Raw genomic sequence first — 21,176 nt, 5'->3', positions numbered from 1 at the left:
TTTTGCCAAAAAATACTCTAATACCATGAAGTATTTATCAAAAAAAAGAGATGTATGAAGAAGCAAGCTAAGAGAGGAGAGATTAAGAGGATTTCTTCATTTCAATATATCGAATTGTCATCAATATACATGAGCTTAGCTTTAAAGGTTGAGGTTCATTTGTAGATTAGTGACTACTTAGCAACTAATATTAACTAACTATTGGAAGTTAGTTATCTAATCTTACAAAGAGTAGTTACAGAATTACCCTAATTACTTCTATATTTTACATCCCAACAAAACTGATTCTTTGACCATGAAGCAAATTCTGGGGGCTAATTGAAAGATTCCTTGGAGTATAAATATAGAGGTTCTGAAGACTAGAGAGTGGAGAGGAAGGAAAAATAATCAAATTTTGCATACTATGTGCGAAGAAAATTAAGTGGCGAGTTTTCAAGCTAACAATATTTTCCATTTTACATGTACACTTCAATATCATTACTTTCAATATCTGTCAACTGCAACAAGAAAACTACTTATCATTGATAAACAACAAATACTTAGACTGAGATTTTAGAAAATATGAGGCAGAGAACAAAGTCAAGCAATCGGTACCACATTAAACGCATAGCTAATTTAGAATATACATTGAAATAACAGGTACATGACTACACATTCATAAGTGGAGTTACAACAATATATCAAAGCTGAAATATTTGACTTATCTTCTAATGTTCTCCTATTCTAGTAGTGGTATCAATATTAAATAAGGTTCAATTTACTAAAAGGAAAATAATAGATGATTAGTAAGGTAAATTTCATAAGAAAATTTTTGTAGAGATATTTATGGTCGTCTAATAATACATACCACTGTGATTCAAATCTATTGCAATCAAACTCCACATCAGATGAAGTTCTTCGTTTTGGGACTCAATATCAACTCTTTGGAGTGTCTTGAGATGAAATTTGTCATCATATAGAGATTTTTTTAGCACAACAAAGCATTGCGTATATTAAAGCTAACAACATCAAATGAAACTCAAAAATGAAAGTTTTGGAGTTTCTCACATGTTCACTTCCTCAGTCATTATTAATAGAGATCTAACCTGCTGAAATTATTTGTGAGCTATTGTTCTTCAATGTAATCAAAGACCGGAGCTCTGATACATGCACTGGAGGTGAAGACAAACAGATAAGAACCTTTTTCTAGAGCTTCGAGACATTTGCCTCTTTTCTCACTTTTTTTTCATTTTTAATTATTTTTGATTTTTTTCCCTTTGTTCTGTAGAAATAAATGAGTAGAAAGTGTCATTAAAGTCTTAAAATTAAAAATTGGTGACATTAACTTGACCAAATGAGATTAAAGAAAAGTGAATTTGATTAGAGTAATTAAATATTTTGGGGTGTATATTAATATTTTGAAAATTTGAAAAAGTGTTTCCTCCCCTTTTAAATTTCAAATTTTGAAAATTTTCCCTCCTTTATTATCTTTTCAATCTTCCTTTCTCTCCCTAGAGTTTTCTCTTCCTCTATCTTCTTTTCTTTCTCTCTTCCTCCTTCTTCTTCTTTTTATTCTTTGTCGTCTTTGTTACTACCATAGTCGTGGTCGGCGTTCATCATTTTTTATCGTGCTCTTCATCTTTTTTTTACCCTTATTTTTATCAATTATTTTGCTTTGATTTTGAAGAATTTTTTTTATTTTAAAGTCATTGAAGAAATTCTGTAGAAAATCAAACAACTATGATAGTTGTTACACAACTGCTAAAGTTGCTACAACAACTACGATAATTGTTACAACAACTGTGGAAGTTGCTGCAGCGGCTAAGTTAGTTTCTACAATAGTTGTGCAATAACTATATAGTTGTTGCAGTAGGTATCGTAGTTGCTTTAGCAACTTCAGTAGTTATTTGAATTATTGCAACAAGTTCAACAATTGTTTGAGTTATTGCAACAAATGTTGAAATTGTTACATCAACTTCAATATAGTTGCTGCAATAAATTCAATAGTTGTTTAATTTTCTAATTAAAAGTGAGGTGAATGAGGAGCCGATGAATGAGAGGTTGATTGTGCGGCAAAGGAGGTGTTGGTGTTGGTGATGACAACGAAGGAGGAGGTGGTAACAGTGGTGGTAGAGGAGGGAGTGATGTTGGTGGGGATGAAGAAAACGAGGAAGTGACGGTGATGGAGGAAGAAAAGGAACAAGTAGTGCCGGTAGAGGAGGAAGAGGTGGTGGTAACGGCGCGACAGTAGAATGTGAGAGGATAGTGGCGGCAGAAGAATGGGGAGGGGGAGGGGGAGAGGGCGGGGTGTGATGGAAAAGATAGGGCCTTGTGTAAATAATAAAACTTGAGGGTTTTAAAATTAATGTCATCAACACTAATCTTAAAATTATCACCTCTACTCAATTTCTTAATTTTGAAACTCTTTTGTCACTCTTAATTACTTTTCATTGACTTTTTTTACTCTTTGGGTGGGTCCTTTATTGGAGTGTGCTATGTACAAATTTATTTTATTTTAAGAGAAAAATAAGTACATACCCCATAAAAGCAAAATAATTACAGATAAATACCTCTTTACAATTCATACATGCGACTCGTCCCATGATACCATCACAGTATCAATATACTGGTATGGTATCATTAAGGTTTGCTTCAGTCCGTAATGATATCGCCACAATATATTTATATATTATCATGGTATCATTGATATCTACTTCAATCCTTCAGAGATATCTCCATGATACCATCATATACTGGCATGGTATCATTAAGGATTGTTTCATATAATTAGTAACACTCCTCAATTCATGTATGATACCATTGCAAGTATGTGAAGAATATACCGTTGTGGTAGCATTAGTGTTTCCTTTATTCATTCACTCACAAAGCTACTCACTCATTAATGATACCAAACAATATATTCATATACTGCTATGGTATTATTAAGATTTTCTACATTCATTCATGTACAACTAAGTCAATCCTCAATAATACAAAGACATTATATATATAATAGCATGGTATCATTGACTAATGAGCAATTCTTCAAGTGAGGAATTCATAATTTTGAATGATGTCATCACGTAATATCATATATAATAGTATGGAATCATTCATTAATGAGCAGTCCTTCAAATATAGATCATATACTAACATGATACCATCACAAATGTTGAATGATACCATCATATATATATATATATATATATATATATATATATATATATATATATATATATATATATATATATATATATATATATAATGTGATGGTATCATAACGGTATTCCTAAGTCATTCGATATTACATGAATGATACTACCATAGTATATTCGTATATTATCATGATATTGAAAATCGTTAACGGGGCACTTTAAAATCCTCAATGATACCATAACAATATATTGCATATGTTATGGTATCATTAAGGAATCAAACACTTTCGGAGAAAATTGCACAAATACTGAATGATACTATCATAATTATATATATATATATTGTAATGGTATCATAAACGCGAATTGGGCCTATCCTAAAGGGGTATTTTGGGTATATATTTAGAGCAAAGGGGTATTTTCTGAAATAACTTTAGGATGAGGCAATTGCGGTCCGGAAAAGCGTTGGCAACAACTAAAAGGAAGGAATCCATGTAGCTGTTGGCTCTCAAAAAAATATGTTTATTGTCGGATAATTACTTTCAATCTGGATCTATTTTATATACTTTTCCCTTATTTTAATAGATGAGAACATCTAGGTCTCAACTAAAAAACGAAACATGATATCTTCTTTTGAATTAGCTAAATACGATCAACATTCATTAATGAACTTACATTTTGTTCTTTCATTTTTTGTTTTGTATTTCAAATGTATTTTTTTCTAATAATATTTATGTAATCTTTTTCAAAATATGCTCTCATGGATATGTGTACTACAAAACTACTACTTTTTCCATCTTAATTTATATGATGATATTTGACTTGACACGAAATTAAAAAAAAATCTATTATTTTAAATCTAAAATAGGTCATAAATATTTGTATGGCTGTAAATTATTTTACTATAATTAAATTAGATATTTTAAAGTTAAATTATTATTAAATATAAAATATATTATTATTTTTGAATTTTTTAAAAATTGACAAGAAGTCACATAAATTGAAATTGTGGAAGTAGTAAAGTAAAAGGAAAAAGTTAATTGTAGGAGGAACTTGTAAAATAAAAGAAATAAAATTAGTGGTAATATTGGATTGCCTACTCATTGTTGTCTTTTTGGGGGTTTAACAGGTAAGGGCGGGAAAGGGGTTCTCTAAACCGCCGGCTAGAAAGAGAAGAAGAGAAGAGAATGAAGTTCGCTGTAAAGGCATGGAGCAACGGCAAATCTCGATCTGGGGTTCTTCAGCTAGGAAGCTGCCCTCACAACATTGAGACACCTGCTCTCCTCCTAACAACTCGCAAAGGCTTGCCTGTTTACATCCCTCCTGATCATCTCCCCTCCCTCCCTTCCCCGGATTCTAACCTCCTGCATTTCAGTCCTCTTAACTTGTAAGTTTTCCTTGCTTATCCCTATGTTTATCCTTTTCTTGCTTCTAGTAAGAATTCATTGGGTCGCACACAAGGTGTTTGTTATTTTGTCCATGCTGTTAATTTGCTATTATTAAAGTAAAGCTATGAAAAATAGTGGAGTCCGGAGCTAAAACGGCTACTTTTTTCTACAAAAATGCATGAAAGACGCTCTTTTGTTGTTTTTTTTTAAAAGCGACAAATCACTCTCTCAACAGCGATTTTCGTTGATATTTTTAATGCCTTTGAATTTTTTAATACATCGCTTGCAGCTATTTTACACCAATTTTTTCCCCAAAACATACTGCAGCGATTTTGTACCCTTAATTTTTTTTAAAAAATACACATCAATATTATCTCCTAGTGGTTTATATAAAGTTGTGAATTTTTTTTCCAAAACATACCGGACCTTATGAGTGAGCTTTAGTGCACCGGGCTGTCCTTTTTATACTGCAGCGATTTTGCACTCTATATGTGGGCTCCAAGTCAAGGCAATAGTTTCTATCGAAAATCTAATGATATTTCTTTTGCTTAAGGCCACGCGTATAAATAATTTTTGGATCTCAAAATTAATATAATTTTTTTGGCTAGAAATAATAAGATTAATTTATCTTCACTAAATTCGTTCAGGAGTGATTCCTTAGATGAAATTTGGCTAGGAGTATAAAAATTCCTTGTGATTCCCTTCATTCTTTGATGAAGACATACACGCATCCATAGAAATCCAAAAAAATCTAGAAAAAGGATAGTGACACCTTAATTAAACAAATTTTGTAATATAATGTGGGAAAAATGAAACAACAAATGACTAAATAAATCCATGTATGACTTTGTTGAGAGTTCAATATTACAAACCAAGTAAATATTTAAATATAAATGCAAAAATCATATCATCACTCAATTTATTTATTTTTAATAAAGTTAAATTATTCTTCATTATCACTTTTTTTTTTAAAATTTCACAACTTTCCATATACCACTAGGAGACAATATTGATATGTCATAAGATTTGCAAAATCGCTGCTACTGCAGCAATGTGTATGCTTTAACAAAATTAAGGGTGCAAAATTGCTGCTACTGCAGAGATGTATGTTTTGGAAAACAAAAAAATTTTGGTTGAAAATGCAGCGATGTATTTTTTTTAAAAAAATTGGTGTAAAATCGCTGCACTAGCAGCAATGTATTAAAAGTTAACGGCGTTAAAAATATCAATGAAATCACTGCTCAAGCATTGATTTGTCCCGTTTTTTTTTTTTTTAATAAAGTGGTTCTTTATGCATTTTTGTAGAAAAAAGTAGCCCTTTTGGCTCCGGACCCTAAAATAGAGCTCCTTCTCTTACTTCTTCAAGACCAATATAAAAATTAAAATTTTAGTATTAGATCTTGTGGTTCATAGTCAGATTTTCAAGTTATTCAACTATAATAATAATTTCAAAATACCTAGTCCCAAGGAAACGATTCAAAAGAATCTACCTTGTATGTGAAGGTTGCACTAAAATACCAACCTTGTAAAATATAGTGTCCCGTGTTGAAGAACAACTTAAATAAGTTAAAGGTTCTATACTAAGAAAATAGTGTTGGTCTTTTAACAGTATACCCTTTTTTGCGGTGCAATGGCAAATAGTAAATAAATTTCCTAAGATCCTTCATGAGCTGTATGAACTCCATTCCATTGATTGCATCTTTACATACTAGGAAATTCCTTTCCAGAATGGGTTAGTAATTTTCTTTTGGTGAAGTAATCAAATTATATTAGAAAAGCATCAAGAAGAAGATGCAAGGTTACAAGAGAGCAAAAGAAGCTGCTTCAAACAAAACATGAAGCAAACTTACCTGTAAAACAGTCAAAAAATTCCATGAATATTCTACTAAGCTAAAGACAGGGAGCTAACGAAATCCAAAAAGTTATCCACACTGTGTACAGGGGGAAGAAAGTGCCAACTGAATAAACATTCCAAACATCTAGTCTTGAGGGTGCTAATAGGAGTCGAGATTCCATCAAAGCATCTGCTATTTCTCTCCTTCCAGAGACACCAAAAAATAACTGCTGGAATCATTCTCCTGATTTTTTTTTATGGTTTTGTCAATTTTTTTGTGGTTTTGTCAATTCTCCACTGTGATCAACTTGCATAGGCATCTTTCATAGAGAAGGGTATTACCCATTGGCGCCCACATATAGAGTAGAATAAGTGCCATAAGTTGGTTGCTGCAGAGCAGTGCAAAAAGAGATGGTTTACAGTTTCATTGTCTTGCTTACACATGAAACATCTGTTGATGAGAATCTTTCGTCCTGAGATTGTCTTGTGTTAGGCGAGACTCTCTCAGGGCAGTCCAAGCGAAGAAAGAGACTTTGAGAGGCTGCCTAGTCCTCCAAATATGTTTCCAAGGCCAGTCCTCAAGGATGCCATGTTGGAAGTCTCAAGTCCTCTTCCTAGGAATCTTCTTCTTAACCTATCAGTCTGCTTTAGGACTGAGCTTCGCATAGGAAACAGTGACATACAATAGTTGGGTATGCTTTCTAGTACACTGTTGATAAGAGTAAGCCTACCTCCCATAGAAAGGTATTGCTTCTGCCGTGCAGCTAGTCTTTTCTCCATTTTTTCAATGACTCCACTCCAAATTCCAGTTGATTTAAATAGAGCACCCAAAGGAAGTCCCAAATAAGTGGTGGGTAGGGAGCCTCTTTTGCAGCTAAGAATGTTAGCTAGTTCCTCTAGATTGGTCACTTTCATTAACCGGATATATGGTACTTTTAAGCATATTGATATGAAGGCCTGAGATGAATTCAAATAACATAAGAGTGATGTTGATGTTGAAAACTTGTTGGCTGTCAGCTCCACAAAATATCAAGTTATCATCAGCATAAGGAGATGAAAAAAAGATATTGTGGTGGAGGGAGATGAACCAACTTGGAATCCTTGAATCCAATGGAGTTCCTTAGCCTTGGCTAACAACTTTGTGAGTCCTTCCATGGCAAGGATAAAGAGGAAAGGAGAAAGAGGATCACCCTGCCTTAGCCCCTTTTGAGAAGAGAAAAATCCCGCTGGACTCCTATTTACTAAAACTGAGAACTTCACTGTTGAGATACAAAAATAAATCCACCTAATCCACCTTTCCCCAAAGCCCATTTGTTTCAACATGTTAACTAGATAGGCCCAATTTAATGATCAAAAGCCTTCTCAATGTCTAGTTTGCATAAGATCCCAGAATATCCAGTTTTCATTTTTTCAGTCTAACACCTCATTGACAATCGTAGAAGCATCTGTGATCTGCCTATTCTTCAAAAAAGCACTCTGCTGCCTTGAGACTAGAGAAGCCACCACCTTTTTCAGCCTCGGCTAGAACTTTTGCCAGCAGTTTGTCCACACTGCTTATAAGACTAATAGGCCGGAAGTCTCTGGGTTCCACTGCGCCTTTCTTTTTAGGGATAAGAGTAATCAATGAAGCATTACAAGATCTTAACATCTGGCAATTCTGATGGAAGAAATTGAGAGCTGCTAATAAATCTGATTTGATAAAACTCCATGATTTCTGATTAAAAGCCATGGTGTAGCCATCAGGGCCTGGGGCTTTGTCTGGTGCACAAGACATGAGAGCTTCTGAGATTTCTAATTCAGAGAAAAGAAGTTCGAACTCCTCCTTTTCTTCTGTGCTGAGAATGTGGAGGTCCTCAAAAACAACTGAGGGTCTCCAAGTTTCTGTCTCTTTGTACACTTGTTGATTATATTCCAAAACGCTATCCTTGATCTTTACCTTATCTTCAATTAGTCCCCAATCTTTACTCTGTCAATGCAATTACTCTTCCTGTGTGAATTGGCCATTCTTTGGAAGAACTTAGTATTCTTGTCCCCTTCTTTTAACCATAAGCATCTTGATTTTTGTCTCCATGAAATTTCTTCTGCAATTGCGATCTGCTGAAGTTGTAGTTTTAAGTTTAGTGACTGCACTTTCTCCTCTGCTGATAAAGCTCTGAGATCAGCAACCAGATTCAACTTCCCTAATTCCCATAAAGCTTTGTTCCTTTGGATATCAATTTTCCCATATACCTCTTTATTCCATCTAGCTATATCCTTCTTGAGATTTCTAAGTTTCTGGATGAGCACAAATTCTGGAGTGCCCAAAACATTGTAAGAGTTCCACCAGCCCCTTACCATATCAATAAAGCCCTCTGATTGCAACCACATGTTTTCAAACGTGAAATAAGAAGGTGAAGCTTCCCAAACTCCACTCTCCAAAATAATAGGCTTGTGATCTGAGAGCACTCTAGGCAATGAGTACTATTTAATGGCATTGAAAGATTCAATCCAGTCAGGTGAGATGAAAACCCTGTCAATTCTTGAGGCTTGGAGCGGCTCCTCCCTTCTTGACCAGGTGAATTGAACTCCCTGAAGTGGAGGATCAATCAAGTCTAAATCCTGAATGGTGTTAAAAAGGCCCAACATGGCCCTAGATCTTCTAGTGCAGTTCATTCTTTCCTCGACAAACCTACAAACATTGAAATCCCCTCCTATAACCTAAAGATCAAGCCACAAGCCCCTAACCGATGCTAATTCTAGCCAAAGATCCTCCCTTTCCAGATTAGTGTGTGGCCGGTAGACACCAGTGAATACCCATTTGAAGTCCTCGGTTAGACTTTCGAATCTGCAAGAAAGGGAAAAAAAACTCGGCTTCAAAGTCCACATCATTAAAATTCCAACTTTGGTGCCAATAGCTTTGAGTTCTGCCCAAGAAATCCATCTTTTCTTAGTCAAAAAATCCTCTTTGGAGAGAATTGTTGATCCGGCTATTGCAAAATCAGCCCTAGTTAGGAAATTTGCAGAGGTATTTTGAAAGGGTGGCAAATGTAGTAACTTAAGAGCATCACATAGAAAATCTACCATCAAATGCCCCTCACATAAATTATTGTTCAATTTTGCTGAACTGCTCGACGTGTGACCATCCAGTAAATTAGCATTTCCTGTATCAATTTTGGAGTCTCCAAAAGCATAAACCTTGTGGAAGCATCCTATATAGTTATTATGCCTGGTTGAAGTGTCATGGCATCTGATAAAATTCTAATAGTGTTCATTTTTGCAACAAGGACTAATGTCTCTTGATAATCCACTCTATAAGTCTGAGTTAGTCCCTTATCCACCAATCTTGCTCTGAATCTTTCAATGGGACCATCAACTTAATGTTTTACAATGAAGACCCATTTGCAACCAACTAACTTCTTGTTGTCTGGTGGTGAAGTGAAAAGTTCGCAAGTCTCATTCTTTGATAAAACTTACTTCAATCATAGCTTGCTTCCATTTAGAATCTGCAAAAGCTTTCCTCCAATTAAAGATCCCCTATTAATGTATCTTTCAATAAGAACAACAAGCCCCAACAATTCCAAACCAACAATTTTAAGGATATGAAGGATATCCCGACATATCAAACCAGCAGTTTTAAATCGAATTAAGCATAAGAAGAGTAGTTGCAGAACCTCACTTGCTTTATAGCTCGAGGAAAAACAGAACCTAGTTGCCTGACTGTAGTCTTCCGTCTGTCACTATGCTTCTGGATTAGCCCGTCAAATTGCCGCTAGATCTGTCAGAACTTATTTCTTGAGAAAGAAGCAGTGGAGTACAGTTCATTGTTTGGTCAATGCAATCTGGAAGACCCAGATCCGTGCAATTCAGAGTTGAAGCTGAAATATTATCCCAATTTACCTCTGATCTACCAAATATCGTCCAGCAATGAAATCTACAGGTGAATCGTAAGAGATTTTGGAATTAGAGTTGGAAATTGAGTGAAAGAAAAGGCTGGTGGAGCTCGTAGTGTGAGTTTGAACTTTGCTGTAATCTCACGAAGCAGGTTATTCTGCTCAAAGGTGGCTGATAGAATCATTGATTTGGATGATTAAATGCTAAGGAGTAGGAAATCCTTAACCCCGATTTCTAGAGAGAGAGAGTCTCTGCTCGGCTCCTAATGTATCTAACTGAAAACTTGGATTTCTTTCTATTAAAATCACTTCTGGCTATAGTTCTAATGCCTGCTTTTCTTTTTACGGGGCACAACATCATCACTTGGTAAAAGTTGACATTCTTCTTCTTCCTGTTCTTGTATGTTATACAATACATACGTTTTCCTCTTGTAATAGGAGCTGAAGCATTTAACCTTTAAATGAGGTGATTCACACAACTCAGCTTTGTCTAATTTGCTTTTTCTAGCTTGGAAGGCATTTCCCTGAAAGCAATCTCAAACATTGGAGGGCTGCACCCATTGCTTGGTTTACGTGATCATATACTGGTAGCTGTTCCAAGGGATTCTATTATATCTATTCCAGATCATGACAGTACTAACAGGATTGGAGCTTCCTTTGAAACTCCTTGTGGTCGTATGTTGGTAATTTATTTATTCTTTTCTTTCTTATTTATGTTTATAATTTTAATTGGACCACCATCATGTTTTAGTGCAACCACCCCAGTGACGATCCATTTGCTTGTATTTTTCCTCCCATCAAGTTTATTTGTTCAATGAAAATTTTCTTTGCCTTGCTTGGCAGATTAAGCCTATAGAGTACATGGAAATGATTTCTTCAATGAGGCCTAATTTATGGGCCACTTTAGCTGATGAAGTTCCTGCTTGGGCTTCCGAAAAGAGGAACAAAGCCTCAGTTGAACGTACACTAAAATGGCTCGACGAATGCATCACTTCAAACTCGGTAGGCATATCATACTGGCTATTTATCTATTCTCTGCTTTGGTAGCAATGTGTATGTAAACATGCTTAATTACAAGCCTGAGTTTGATGTCATATGCAATGTGAAAAGCATGCAGAGTTGCCTATATAGACTTGTCTGTGGAACTTTAATTGTTGGTTGAACACCCTTCGTGGCAAGAAGCAATAACTTAAGAGTTCTTTTTCTGTAAATACCTGAAGTGGAGGTACATTTATTACAACATTTTCATAGTCTGGACATAGGACAGCACAATGTACTCTTCATTGTCTAGATGAAGCTTTTTTTCTCAATAAAAAACAATGGAACTAATTTGATTTGTCGTTCAAAGTCATTAACCTTTATGTTCTTTCTAATGAGCAGTTCCTCTTTTTCTTTTTCCTTCTTTTTCTCCTTTTGTTCTATGTGTCATCTTTGCTGACTTTTGTCACACTGTATTGGTTGGTCATTGTAGTGGAGATATTTACGACCTAGATAACAACCTTCCATATTAAACTGAAAATATGAGTTGGATGATAAGTTCAATCCATACTTTTGAGTGGCAAATAAATAACTTAGGAAGCTAATGCACTTAAAGTTGTTTCTAGAAACTTCTGATCGGGTAGTAGTGTTAACGGCTTAACCTCACAAAGTGTTGAATATTATTTCAGGGTCTACTAAAATTAGTTGATCAGACAAGGATAAAACAATACTAAAAATTAAAGCTACGCTGTGCTGATAACTCTCAAAATTATTTCCTAAACTAATTTCTTAATCATACGTAAATGCCATAATGAAACCAAATCTGCTGATTCCTTTTTCCTTTTATGGGAAAAGAAGGAAATTCAAATTAGCAAGAACTTAGCAATTAACTCTATCAACATGTTCTAATTTCTCATCATAGACTGAGGTCAACATAGGAAAAGAGAAGGCCCTTTCATGGTGTGATCAAAGTTAAATCAAGTTATAGAGTAGGGATTGAGCTCAAAAAATGTAATATCATTAATTGCATGTTATGTTTTCATTCGAAACCTAGTGTGTGAGTATTTTAAGTTCTTTAAATTTATGTTCGTTGATCAAATCATAAATTTAAAGAAATGACTCTTGATTTACTCCTCTCAGGCATTGAAGAAAATACCTTTAGGACAATCTTGTAATCTATCTTTTTGAATATTTTTTATGATTGAGTTTTGAGTAAATGAAATATCATCAATTGCATGCTATGTTTTCATCTGAAAACTAGCGTGTGTAGGTATATTAAGTTCTTAGCTTTGTTTTCATTGATCAAATCATAATTTTAAAGAAACATATCCTGACTCACATTTTTAAATCGTTGAAGAAACAAGTATTTATCAATTTATAATTTTAGAGAAATGACTCTTGCTTACTCCTCTAAAGCATTGAAGAAAATACATATTAGTTTAATTTTGCATCATGTCTTTTTGGCATCTCTAGGTTTTCAACCCTACAGAGGTACTTCCTTTTCCCCTGAGTTGATTTTCGATAGGTATATGCCTATAGCTTGTATCATTGTAATCTTGTTATTGAGTTTTGTTTTTTGCCTTTCCATTCTTTTGTTCAATTGAACTTTATAAGCTCATTTTATCCAATTGAGTAACTAGTCACGAAAACCGTTTCCGAGATAGATTTGTTTCTTTGCTATTGTTTGTGTTCTTGGAAGAGGAGTCCTGATTATATTCATCATGCCTTAGAGAGCAGATCAAATTTGAGAATCTTCTTAAAATTGTGAAGAGATGTATTGGTTATTTGATGATTTGATGAACACAAAACACACCTGTTTATAGGTGCCAAATACAATACACATACGATATTTCAAAGCAGTTTTCAGAATAGTATCACTGAAACAATTGATGGGTTAATTTTGGTGAAAAAAATATAGTCGCCTTGATCTCGGCAGAAAAGTTTTCTGGAATAGTAGCTGGAAAATAGCCCAAACATTGGGTGGAAAGAAATGGTGCTGCCGGGAAAGTGACCACAAACTAGGCGAAGTACTTTCAGAATGGTCATCATAAGTTGGTGTGATACTGCCAAAAACAATTTGCAAAAAGAGATGTGCTGCTGCTAGAATGGTTGTCGGAAAAGAAAAAGTACCTTTCATCCGATATAAACCCAATGTTGTTGAAACACCAACAACAACATACCCAAATGTAATCCCACAAAGTGGGGTTTAGGGATGGTAAAGTGTACCCAGACCTTACTCCTACCTTGGAGGTAGAGAGGCTGCTTCCGATAGACCCTCAACTCAAGGAAAAAATAGTCCAAAGCAGTATAGAGAAAGAAATAATGGAAATGGAGAAGTCATGACAAAAATACTATAGACAACCTAAATAAATCATCTTGAACTGTAGTCATAACAAGATAAAACGAATCTCAAAGTACAAAAAAACGACAAATAATGACCAAACTCAAAGGACAAGAAACTGCAAGAGTAATACTACGACTAATGGTACAGAAGAGTAAGAGAGACAACGCCTAACTATATAACTAACCTTCTACCCTAATATGTGTCCACATCCTAAGGTCCTGTCTGCGGTAAACTGAAGTTGCGTTACGTCCTGTCTAATCTCTCTTTAATACTTCTTCGGCGTACCTCTACCTTTTTTGAAACCATTCATGATCAACCTCTCACATCTCCGCACTAGGGCGTCCATGCATCTCTTCTGCACATGCCTGAACCATCCAATCTCATTTCCCGCATCCTGTCCTCTATCAAGAGCACTCCTACCTTGTCCCGGATCTCTTTATTCCTAATCTTATCTCTTCTATTATGCTCAAATATCCATCTCATCATCCTCATTTCCACAATTTTCATCTTCTGAACGTGGGAGTTCTTGACTGGGCAGTACTCCGCTCCATACATGATACAACAATGCTGCTGGAAGACTACTTGAAATAGGAGCAGATGTTGGATGATAACTAGAAAGATGCAAGAATAATGAAGAAAAATGTAGAACTTTGTCTAGGTAGGTGGCCTAATAGCCTATTTGGCCAAACTTCTAAAATCAGTTTAGTTTGAAAAGTACTCAAAAGTGCTTCAAAAAAATACTTTTGGTGAGGAGAAGTTGTGTATATTTAGCTGGTCAATTAAAACTCACTTTTGAGCAACAATTAGTGTTTGGCCAAACTTTTAAAAAGTGCTTCTCAATGTAATTTTTCAAAAGTACTTTTGGGGAAGAACTATTTTTTTTAGCTTTTGAAAAACATTGCACTCTCCATGAACACTTATTTTCTCCCAAAAGCTTGGCCAAACATCTCACTTTTTCAAAATAAGCACTTCTTGGAAAAAAAATAAGCACTTTTGACTTCCCAAAAGCTTGGCCAAGTAGGCTATAAGACTGCTAAAAGCCTAAATCTATGAAAACAATTGAAAAAATGCTAAAACTATGAAAAGGAAAAGGAACTGTGGCTCTTTTCCTTTGCCTAAACTTTAGTGGGTAGAATTACATTTATTAGTGGGAAGATGCAAGTATTCAATGGATTAGTTTAGGTGTATGCAAGTTGGTCTGAACACCTACGTTATTTAAAAGTACAAAAAGAACTTTGCCCACACAAAAAAAATAATGCGATCCACTGATAAGCATTTAGGTATGAACTAAGATTGTAAAAACTTTTTGATAGCGTGTGACAAAATAAGAGGAGAAGAGGAGATATTGATTGTTCGGTGATTAATGAGAATAACCTCTTAACATGTCAACTATAATTCGCCGAAGTATTCTCTATTAACCGTGTCATTTCTTACTGCAAATATCTCTTGATTAATTGTAGTAATTTTGTAGAGGTGTTCTCTCGAACTAACAATTTAAACTACTCACAAAATCATGTTAAAGCTTCATTATTTCTAAACCCAATTTTAAGTGTAAGCAATTAATTTCTTAACAACTTAGAAGTGACGACTTTCAACTAAACCTTAATCTTGTAATCTTTCTCAAGCAATACAAGATATCACACTGTTAATCGAGGGCCCATTAACCACATGCAAAATATAGTTGAACAAACAGAGAAAGAGAAAACGACTCAATTATATCTATCACTATCAAGAATTTGTCCGTTAAAAAGTTCCATCAAAATTCTAGATAAGAAAATTAGATACTCATAATATGAAAATTCATAATGAACAAGGAAAGAATGGAAGAAGTAAAACTCATCGCCGAATTCTGTTTGCTCTCGCTCCTTGTGTGTTCTTGCCCCCAAAAGTAGTGTGTCCCCCTTCAAAAGACATTTCTTGGGGTTTAAATACAACCTAGGATGTGTACGAGGTCGTTCAAACCAATCCAAACTCGGCTTGGAAAATTGGAGTGTTCATCCAGTAGGGTTGCGACGCGAGGAGGCTGACTAGCACTTCTTTGCAAAAATTCCCAAGTTGTTGTGATTGACATACCTTGCCTTTGTGTCACTGTTTCGGAACTGCCACAACCATGGCTCATTTGCCTGGTTGTCGATGTGAGCAAGCCTGGCCTCCAGTGTTTCATCTGCTTCAACTTTCCCTCACTTTAGTCTCATGCCAATTCATCCCTCTCCGGCTCGTTTCCATCCAAAGTGTATCCTTCACGTAAAATAAATAAATTGAAACACCCCAATATCAGCGTAAAACACACAATTATGCATAAGATATGAGGTGATAATGTACTCTAAATATAGACTTTTAGCCGAATATCATCACTCCACACTTAGACACACTCGTGCATCACGAATAATGACAATGGTTTATATCAACACTTAGAACCTAGCATATGCACTATTGACACATTTCTTCAAGTTTTAACATGCCAAGACTATTTAAAATATTCAAGTTATTTTTTCTAACATCCTGACCCCGAAAGTTGAATTTCCTCCTATCTATTTCATGATTTGCTTTCAAATGCATCTCAAGAACCAAGTACCTCACCAATCAAACTAAGAAAAATCAGTACATACACTCAAATAAAATTGAAATGTAATTTAAGGACTTACATATAAGAAAAATTTACTCTCTCACATAAAGAAAATCATGTGCCTCCCGAGGTCGTACCATAGGCTTGCCTGTAGTTTAAGACTTGACTAATCCAAGCCTGCCAAATCTAGGATCAAGTTGGACTTCATAGGTTGTTATGTAGTCAAAGGGACAGGTAGAATATATTTAGGGAAATAGTGACTCAACCCTCCTAAGCCTCCCTTCTTCCCATGGCGTGTATTCATATTGGACTTAATACTATAATGGGTAGGGCTGTAGGGTACAAATCTTTGGACTTAATTAGTAATCGGCACATTTGATACGCGTAGTGTTGAATATAAGGTACAAAAATTTGGATTTTTGAAATCCATAATCCAAACCAAATATCTAAAGTGTTTGGATTTCAGTTTGAAATTTGGGTTAACCCAAACTATGCCCACCCCTACTACACATTTAGTAAAAAATTTCAATGAAGTGATGTTACCTTTATCAAAAAATAACAATTCAATGAAGTGAATGACACTGCTTGTAGCATGGTATCTGCCTTGCTGGTTATTATGTACTGCACTTTTCTTGCAATTTGTTTTAGGAGGGTAGTTTGTTTGTTGCCTTGGTCAACAACAACAACAACATACCCAGCGAAATCCCACAAGTGGGGTATAGAGAGGGTAGAGTGTACGCAGACCATACCCTTACCTTGTGGCGGTAAAGAGACTGTTTTCAGAGGACCATCTGCTCGAGTATGACATATCAAAGTAGGTAGGAAAGGAAAAATGACAGTGAAGAAAACAAAGTAACTAATAAGGAAATAATAGCAATCACAGAATAGTGCGATAACCTTAACACAATAAACAACAGATGCGTGTGTTGACTTGGTCATGTGTATATTATTAATAGAATGTAGTCAATGTCATTTTGCTAATGAGGTACATTCGTTCTTCCTATTTGTTCCTTCTCCTATTTCTTTTTCTCTCTTTTTTCCAAAAAATAATAATTAATTCCTGGTTTTCTTAACCCTACCAAGTATATTGCTACATAATCTCATTAAAAAGTGTTATAATTGCTGAAATGCAGGCAGACGGAGCAGTGCTTGGATCCATTGTTGGAGGCTCTAGGGTGGAGCAGCGCCGAAGTTGTGCTCAAGAAGTTGCTAGGAGGAATGTAGAAGGTTTGTTTACTTTCTTCAAAGTCATATACTTCCTTGCCACTGTATTGGTAATTGTAACAGAAATCCAATCTGATGAGTGACAGCAAAGTCTAGTTCAAAAAACACCAAGAGTATGTGACATTTGTAAGTGAAATCCTCTTAACTAATGAATAAATCAATTAGAATTTCTATTATCAAAAGTATTAGGTTTTTTCTATGACATAACTAAACTGAGGTCCAACAGTGTTGGAGAATAGTTCTTTTGTTTCATGAGTATCTTTATATCTGAAAATATCTTGCCCTAATTGATGAACTTCCCTTTACTTGAGTTCCTTTCATGGAAAAGACTTTTTGACAAAATTAAGTTATTAAAGCATATACCAGAGAGGGATCTTTGTCCATTTTAATCTGCTATCTTTTGCAAGTGATTTTGTTGCTGTTGATTTTTAAACAAAGGAACTAGGAAATAACACAGAGAAAAATACTCGAGAAAATATATTGCAACGTTGTCAAAGGAAATTGTTTTATTAATAACTCAGAGACATACATTTAATAGCTGCAATTCCTAACTAAAAAATAGAAAAATATGTTAATGACTTATCTGCAAAATCCAATCCCCAAAAAAGTAGGAAACTAACTCCGAAATTCACTTAAAAATTTATTATTTGAAATCCTAAAAGTTAGCTACCGATAGATTTATTGTAAATCTTTAGAGATAATGCAACTATCTATTTTTCCCTTTTAATATCCTAAGATGTATTTTCAACAGTTGTGCTGATGTTTACTTTAGTTAAATATTCAAAGGCCTCATAGCTATGTATTTGTTTGTTTGGTCTCTTGAAAATATCCTATTAATTTGAGAATGAGTTCAATGCAGGGTTTTGGATTGGTGGATTTGGATTAGGGGAGAGCATGGAAGAGCGCAACCCTCTCCTTAATGCTGTTATGGTATGATTCTCTTATGGTATTTCTGCTTCTGTTCTTTTTCTTTTAGCAGGAAATATTTTTGCTTCTGAGTCTTAAAATGAATGTGGAAGGCAAGACAGGCCTATCACTATTGTTGAACTTACATAATGTGCATAAAGACAAGAATCAGATCGTAAGATATTTTGATAAACAATTTGCTTTAGGTCTATTCCCCTTATACTTATCAAGAGATCTGTTGTTTCCAACTTCGAAACTTAATAGATAATGGACCCTCCCCTCTACCTTTCTCCACTTAAATACTAGGGTTCACCAGAAGAATTCAAACTCATCATGTGTTTCTACTGCCTACCACATATTTCGTGCTCTATTACTTTTGCCATTGAACCAAACCCTTGGGGCTATTCCTCCATATACTTTTAGGAGCTCTTTTGAATACTTAGCACCTTATGTAATGTAAAATGTAGACTGAACTCAGTTTGACTCGAATGCCACACGAGGATTATGTTGTTGTCAGGTCTTTAGTGTATTTGAAGGTTCATATCAATAGTTTCACCTATGTCATCTCTTTTGAATCGGGTATGTATAGCCAAAGTGAAGAATCCATAACATGGATTTTTAATATAAGTTGGGGACCGTCTATGGTCCTGCATTGTTGCAGTAGTTCGGTGCTGGTGCTTAAGTGCCAATTTGCAGTACATGTGAAAAAGTTGTAGGTGGTTGTGTTGTGTAAAATTTCCTTTATGATCTCCTTCGGGTCCATAAGTTGCTAATCATCTTCATTCAGTCTCTTCACTTGAAGGTCAATGTTCGTGCTAACTTTTTATTTTCATTTTTATGGCAGCCTTAAAGTTGACAATAAATGTTAGTTTCGGACAAATGGGCTTCTCCAAGTTATGTTATGTTTTTTTTTTTTTGTGGGGGGGGGGGGGTGTCCTTAATGTCTTTGGTAGACTGTAAAATATTGTACTTATTTGCATACTGTGGAAAACTCAAGTTTATGGTGGCTTATGATGTTACTGGTTGCAGGATAGTTTACCTGAAGAAAAGCCACGTCTTATAAGTGGCCTTGGACTACCAGGCAAGACTGATATCATGAATGCTTCTGTCACTCGTTCAATGTTGCACTCACGGAAAAATATTTGCATATAAATGCATGTCAACATAGAGATTGATATTGTGTTTGAAAAAGAAGAGAGCTTGTTTGTTATAACTACTTAGCTAGTATAAAGAAACAACTTCAGTATCCACCAGATTCAACCCACTTGCTTTCTCACTGTGAAAACTGTTGGATATTTGAATTAATAATTGTATTCTTCTTGTGGCTGAGCGGATTAACTTGTTTTCTCTACAGAAGAGGTCTTGCAAGGTGTTTCTGCAGGTGTTGATTTATTTGATTCCACGTAAGTGCTAGCTCAGGATATTGGTGTCTCCTTTCCTCTATATCTGAATATCTTAGCTGCAATTGTGACACTGGATTTTTTTTCCAGCTACATCTACCATCTCACACTAGGAGGCTTTGCTCTCACCTTTCCACTTGAAAGCATGGAGGCGCAAGTTACTAAATATCAACCAAATAGTGATTCAGGATGTGATGGCACAAAGATAAATTTGAAAGCAACAGTGTATAGGTAAGTCATGTTCATCCTTCAGACTTCCTGTGATACTCACTGAAACTGAAATTTGCAACATACTAGCATACCTACAATTGCGCTCGATGTTATTCTTATAGAAGTGATAGTATGTAATCTTTCTATGTCCTTCAATAAACTTAGCTTGGGGCCTTTCTGGGGTGGCTGTTCTGGTAAAATACTGAGATGTTCACTGATAATGCAATTTATGATCTCCCTCTCCATTCCTTCTCACAGGAAAGATATATCTCCTATCGTCGATAATTGCAAGTGTTATACATGCCAAAATCATACAAAAGCTTACATCAATCACCTTCTCAATGTCCATGAGATGCTGGCACATATTCTGCTTGAAATGTATGAAACTCTCTGACTTATTCTCTGGCTCTTTTGTCATGTCTTCATGATGCTTAATGTGAGCTTGTCTTTCATTTCCCAGGCACAACACACATCATTTTCTGGGATTCTTCCGCTCTATCAGAGAGGCAATTCAAGAAGGAAAATTCGAGCAATTTCGACAGAAATTCATAGGAAGTAGGCATGAACATCTCCTTTCTGTTTCAAGCGTCTAACATGATATTTCTGTGCAAAATTAGTTTTGACGCACAGCTTCAAGAGAAAAATACTGGGGGGGTTTTATTGACATCTTTTCATATGCCCCGGCTGCTCTGCTTTTTAACGTAGCTAGTTAGCGGCACGAAGGTAATTTACATTTTAAAATGATAATAGATTAAAATAAACAACTACACTATGAGTTTTTGGTAAGGAGGAAAACAATAATTCAGGTTTGGCTGGTTAAAATATATTAGAAAATATCTTTTTCTAAGAAAGCAGGTTCTGTTCTTTAAAAATAAGGAAAACGATTTCTATAATGAGAGTTAGAAAAACAGTTTTAGAAGTGGCATTTTAAGATTATTATCTTTTTTTTCCACCTTTAATGTCCCAAACCCACACCCCTGACCCTTATTCTCACCCCATAGTGCTTTTCTACATTACATTCTTTCGTACTTAACAGAATAATTCCTTCCACGTTTTCCTCACTGTTATGAATTAACTAACTTGACAATTTTATAAAGGAAGAAGAACAAGAGAATATGTATATAGAAAGTATTAATAGAGAGAGTAGTAATATAGAGAGAGTAATAGTAATTCTTTCTTTTATGTGTTTGTGTGTTTTTACATTGAAGTTTAAGGCTATATTTATAGTCATATTTACAAGTGGAGGAAAATATTAATGGACATTTTACCCACTTAAAAAGTAAATGGACTATCCACCATTTTAAGTGGACAACCATTTTACTT

The 21,176-nt window shown here is 35.0% G+C and overlaps 1 protein-coding gene across 2 annotated transcripts; it reads left to right on the top strand.

Annotated features, from left to right (window-relative positions):
- Positions 1-4,219: 4,219 nt before the first annotated feature.
- On the top strand, positions 4,220-20,704 carry LOC129871193 (uncharacterized). Of its 2 annotated transcripts, none has more exons than XM_055946072.1 (10): positions 4,220-4,521; positions 10,734-10,908; positions 11,069-11,227; positions 17,247-17,340; positions 18,197-18,267; positions 19,273-19,324; positions 19,598-19,646; positions 19,734-19,874; positions 20,112-20,231; positions 20,314-20,704. In XM_055946072.1, exons 1-10 carry the CDS (start codon positions 4,322-4,324, stop codon positions 20,444-20,446), a joined length of 1,194 nt encoding a protein of 397 aa, XP_055802047.1. In that variant the 5' UTR covers positions 4,220-4,321; the 3' UTR covers positions 20,447-20,704. The 2 variants fall into 2 exon arrangements, with proteins under 2 accessions (XP_055802047.1, XP_055802048.1); XM_055946073.1 differs by lacking the exon at positions 4,220-4,521 and adding an exon at positions 7,787-10,592.
- Positions 20,705-21,176: the final 472 nt, after the last annotated feature.

Source organism: Solanum dulcamara, chromosome 10 (genome assembly GCF_947179165.1).
Source record: "Solanum dulcamara chromosome 10, daSolDulc1.2, whole genome shotgun sequence".
Lineage (NCBI taxonomy): Eukaryota > Viridiplantae > Streptophyta > Magnoliopsida > Solanales > Solanaceae > Solanum > Solanum dulcamara.
This window is presented reverse-complemented; position numbering and strand designations above follow the sequence as displayed.

Coding starts and splice junctions, on each gene's coding strand:
- LOC129871193 (XM_055946072.1), top strand. CDS start 4,322: ATGAAGTTCGCTGTAAAGGCATGGAGCAACGGCAAATCTCGATCTGGG. Junction 19,325..19,597: donor AAGTGGCCTTGGACTACCAG/GCAAGACTGATA, acceptor TTTTCTCTACAG/AAGAGGTCTTGCAAGGTGTT. Junction 19,875..20,111: donor TTGAAAGCAACAGTGTATAG/GTAAGTCATGTT, acceptor TCCTTCTCACAG/GAAAGATATATCTCCTATCG.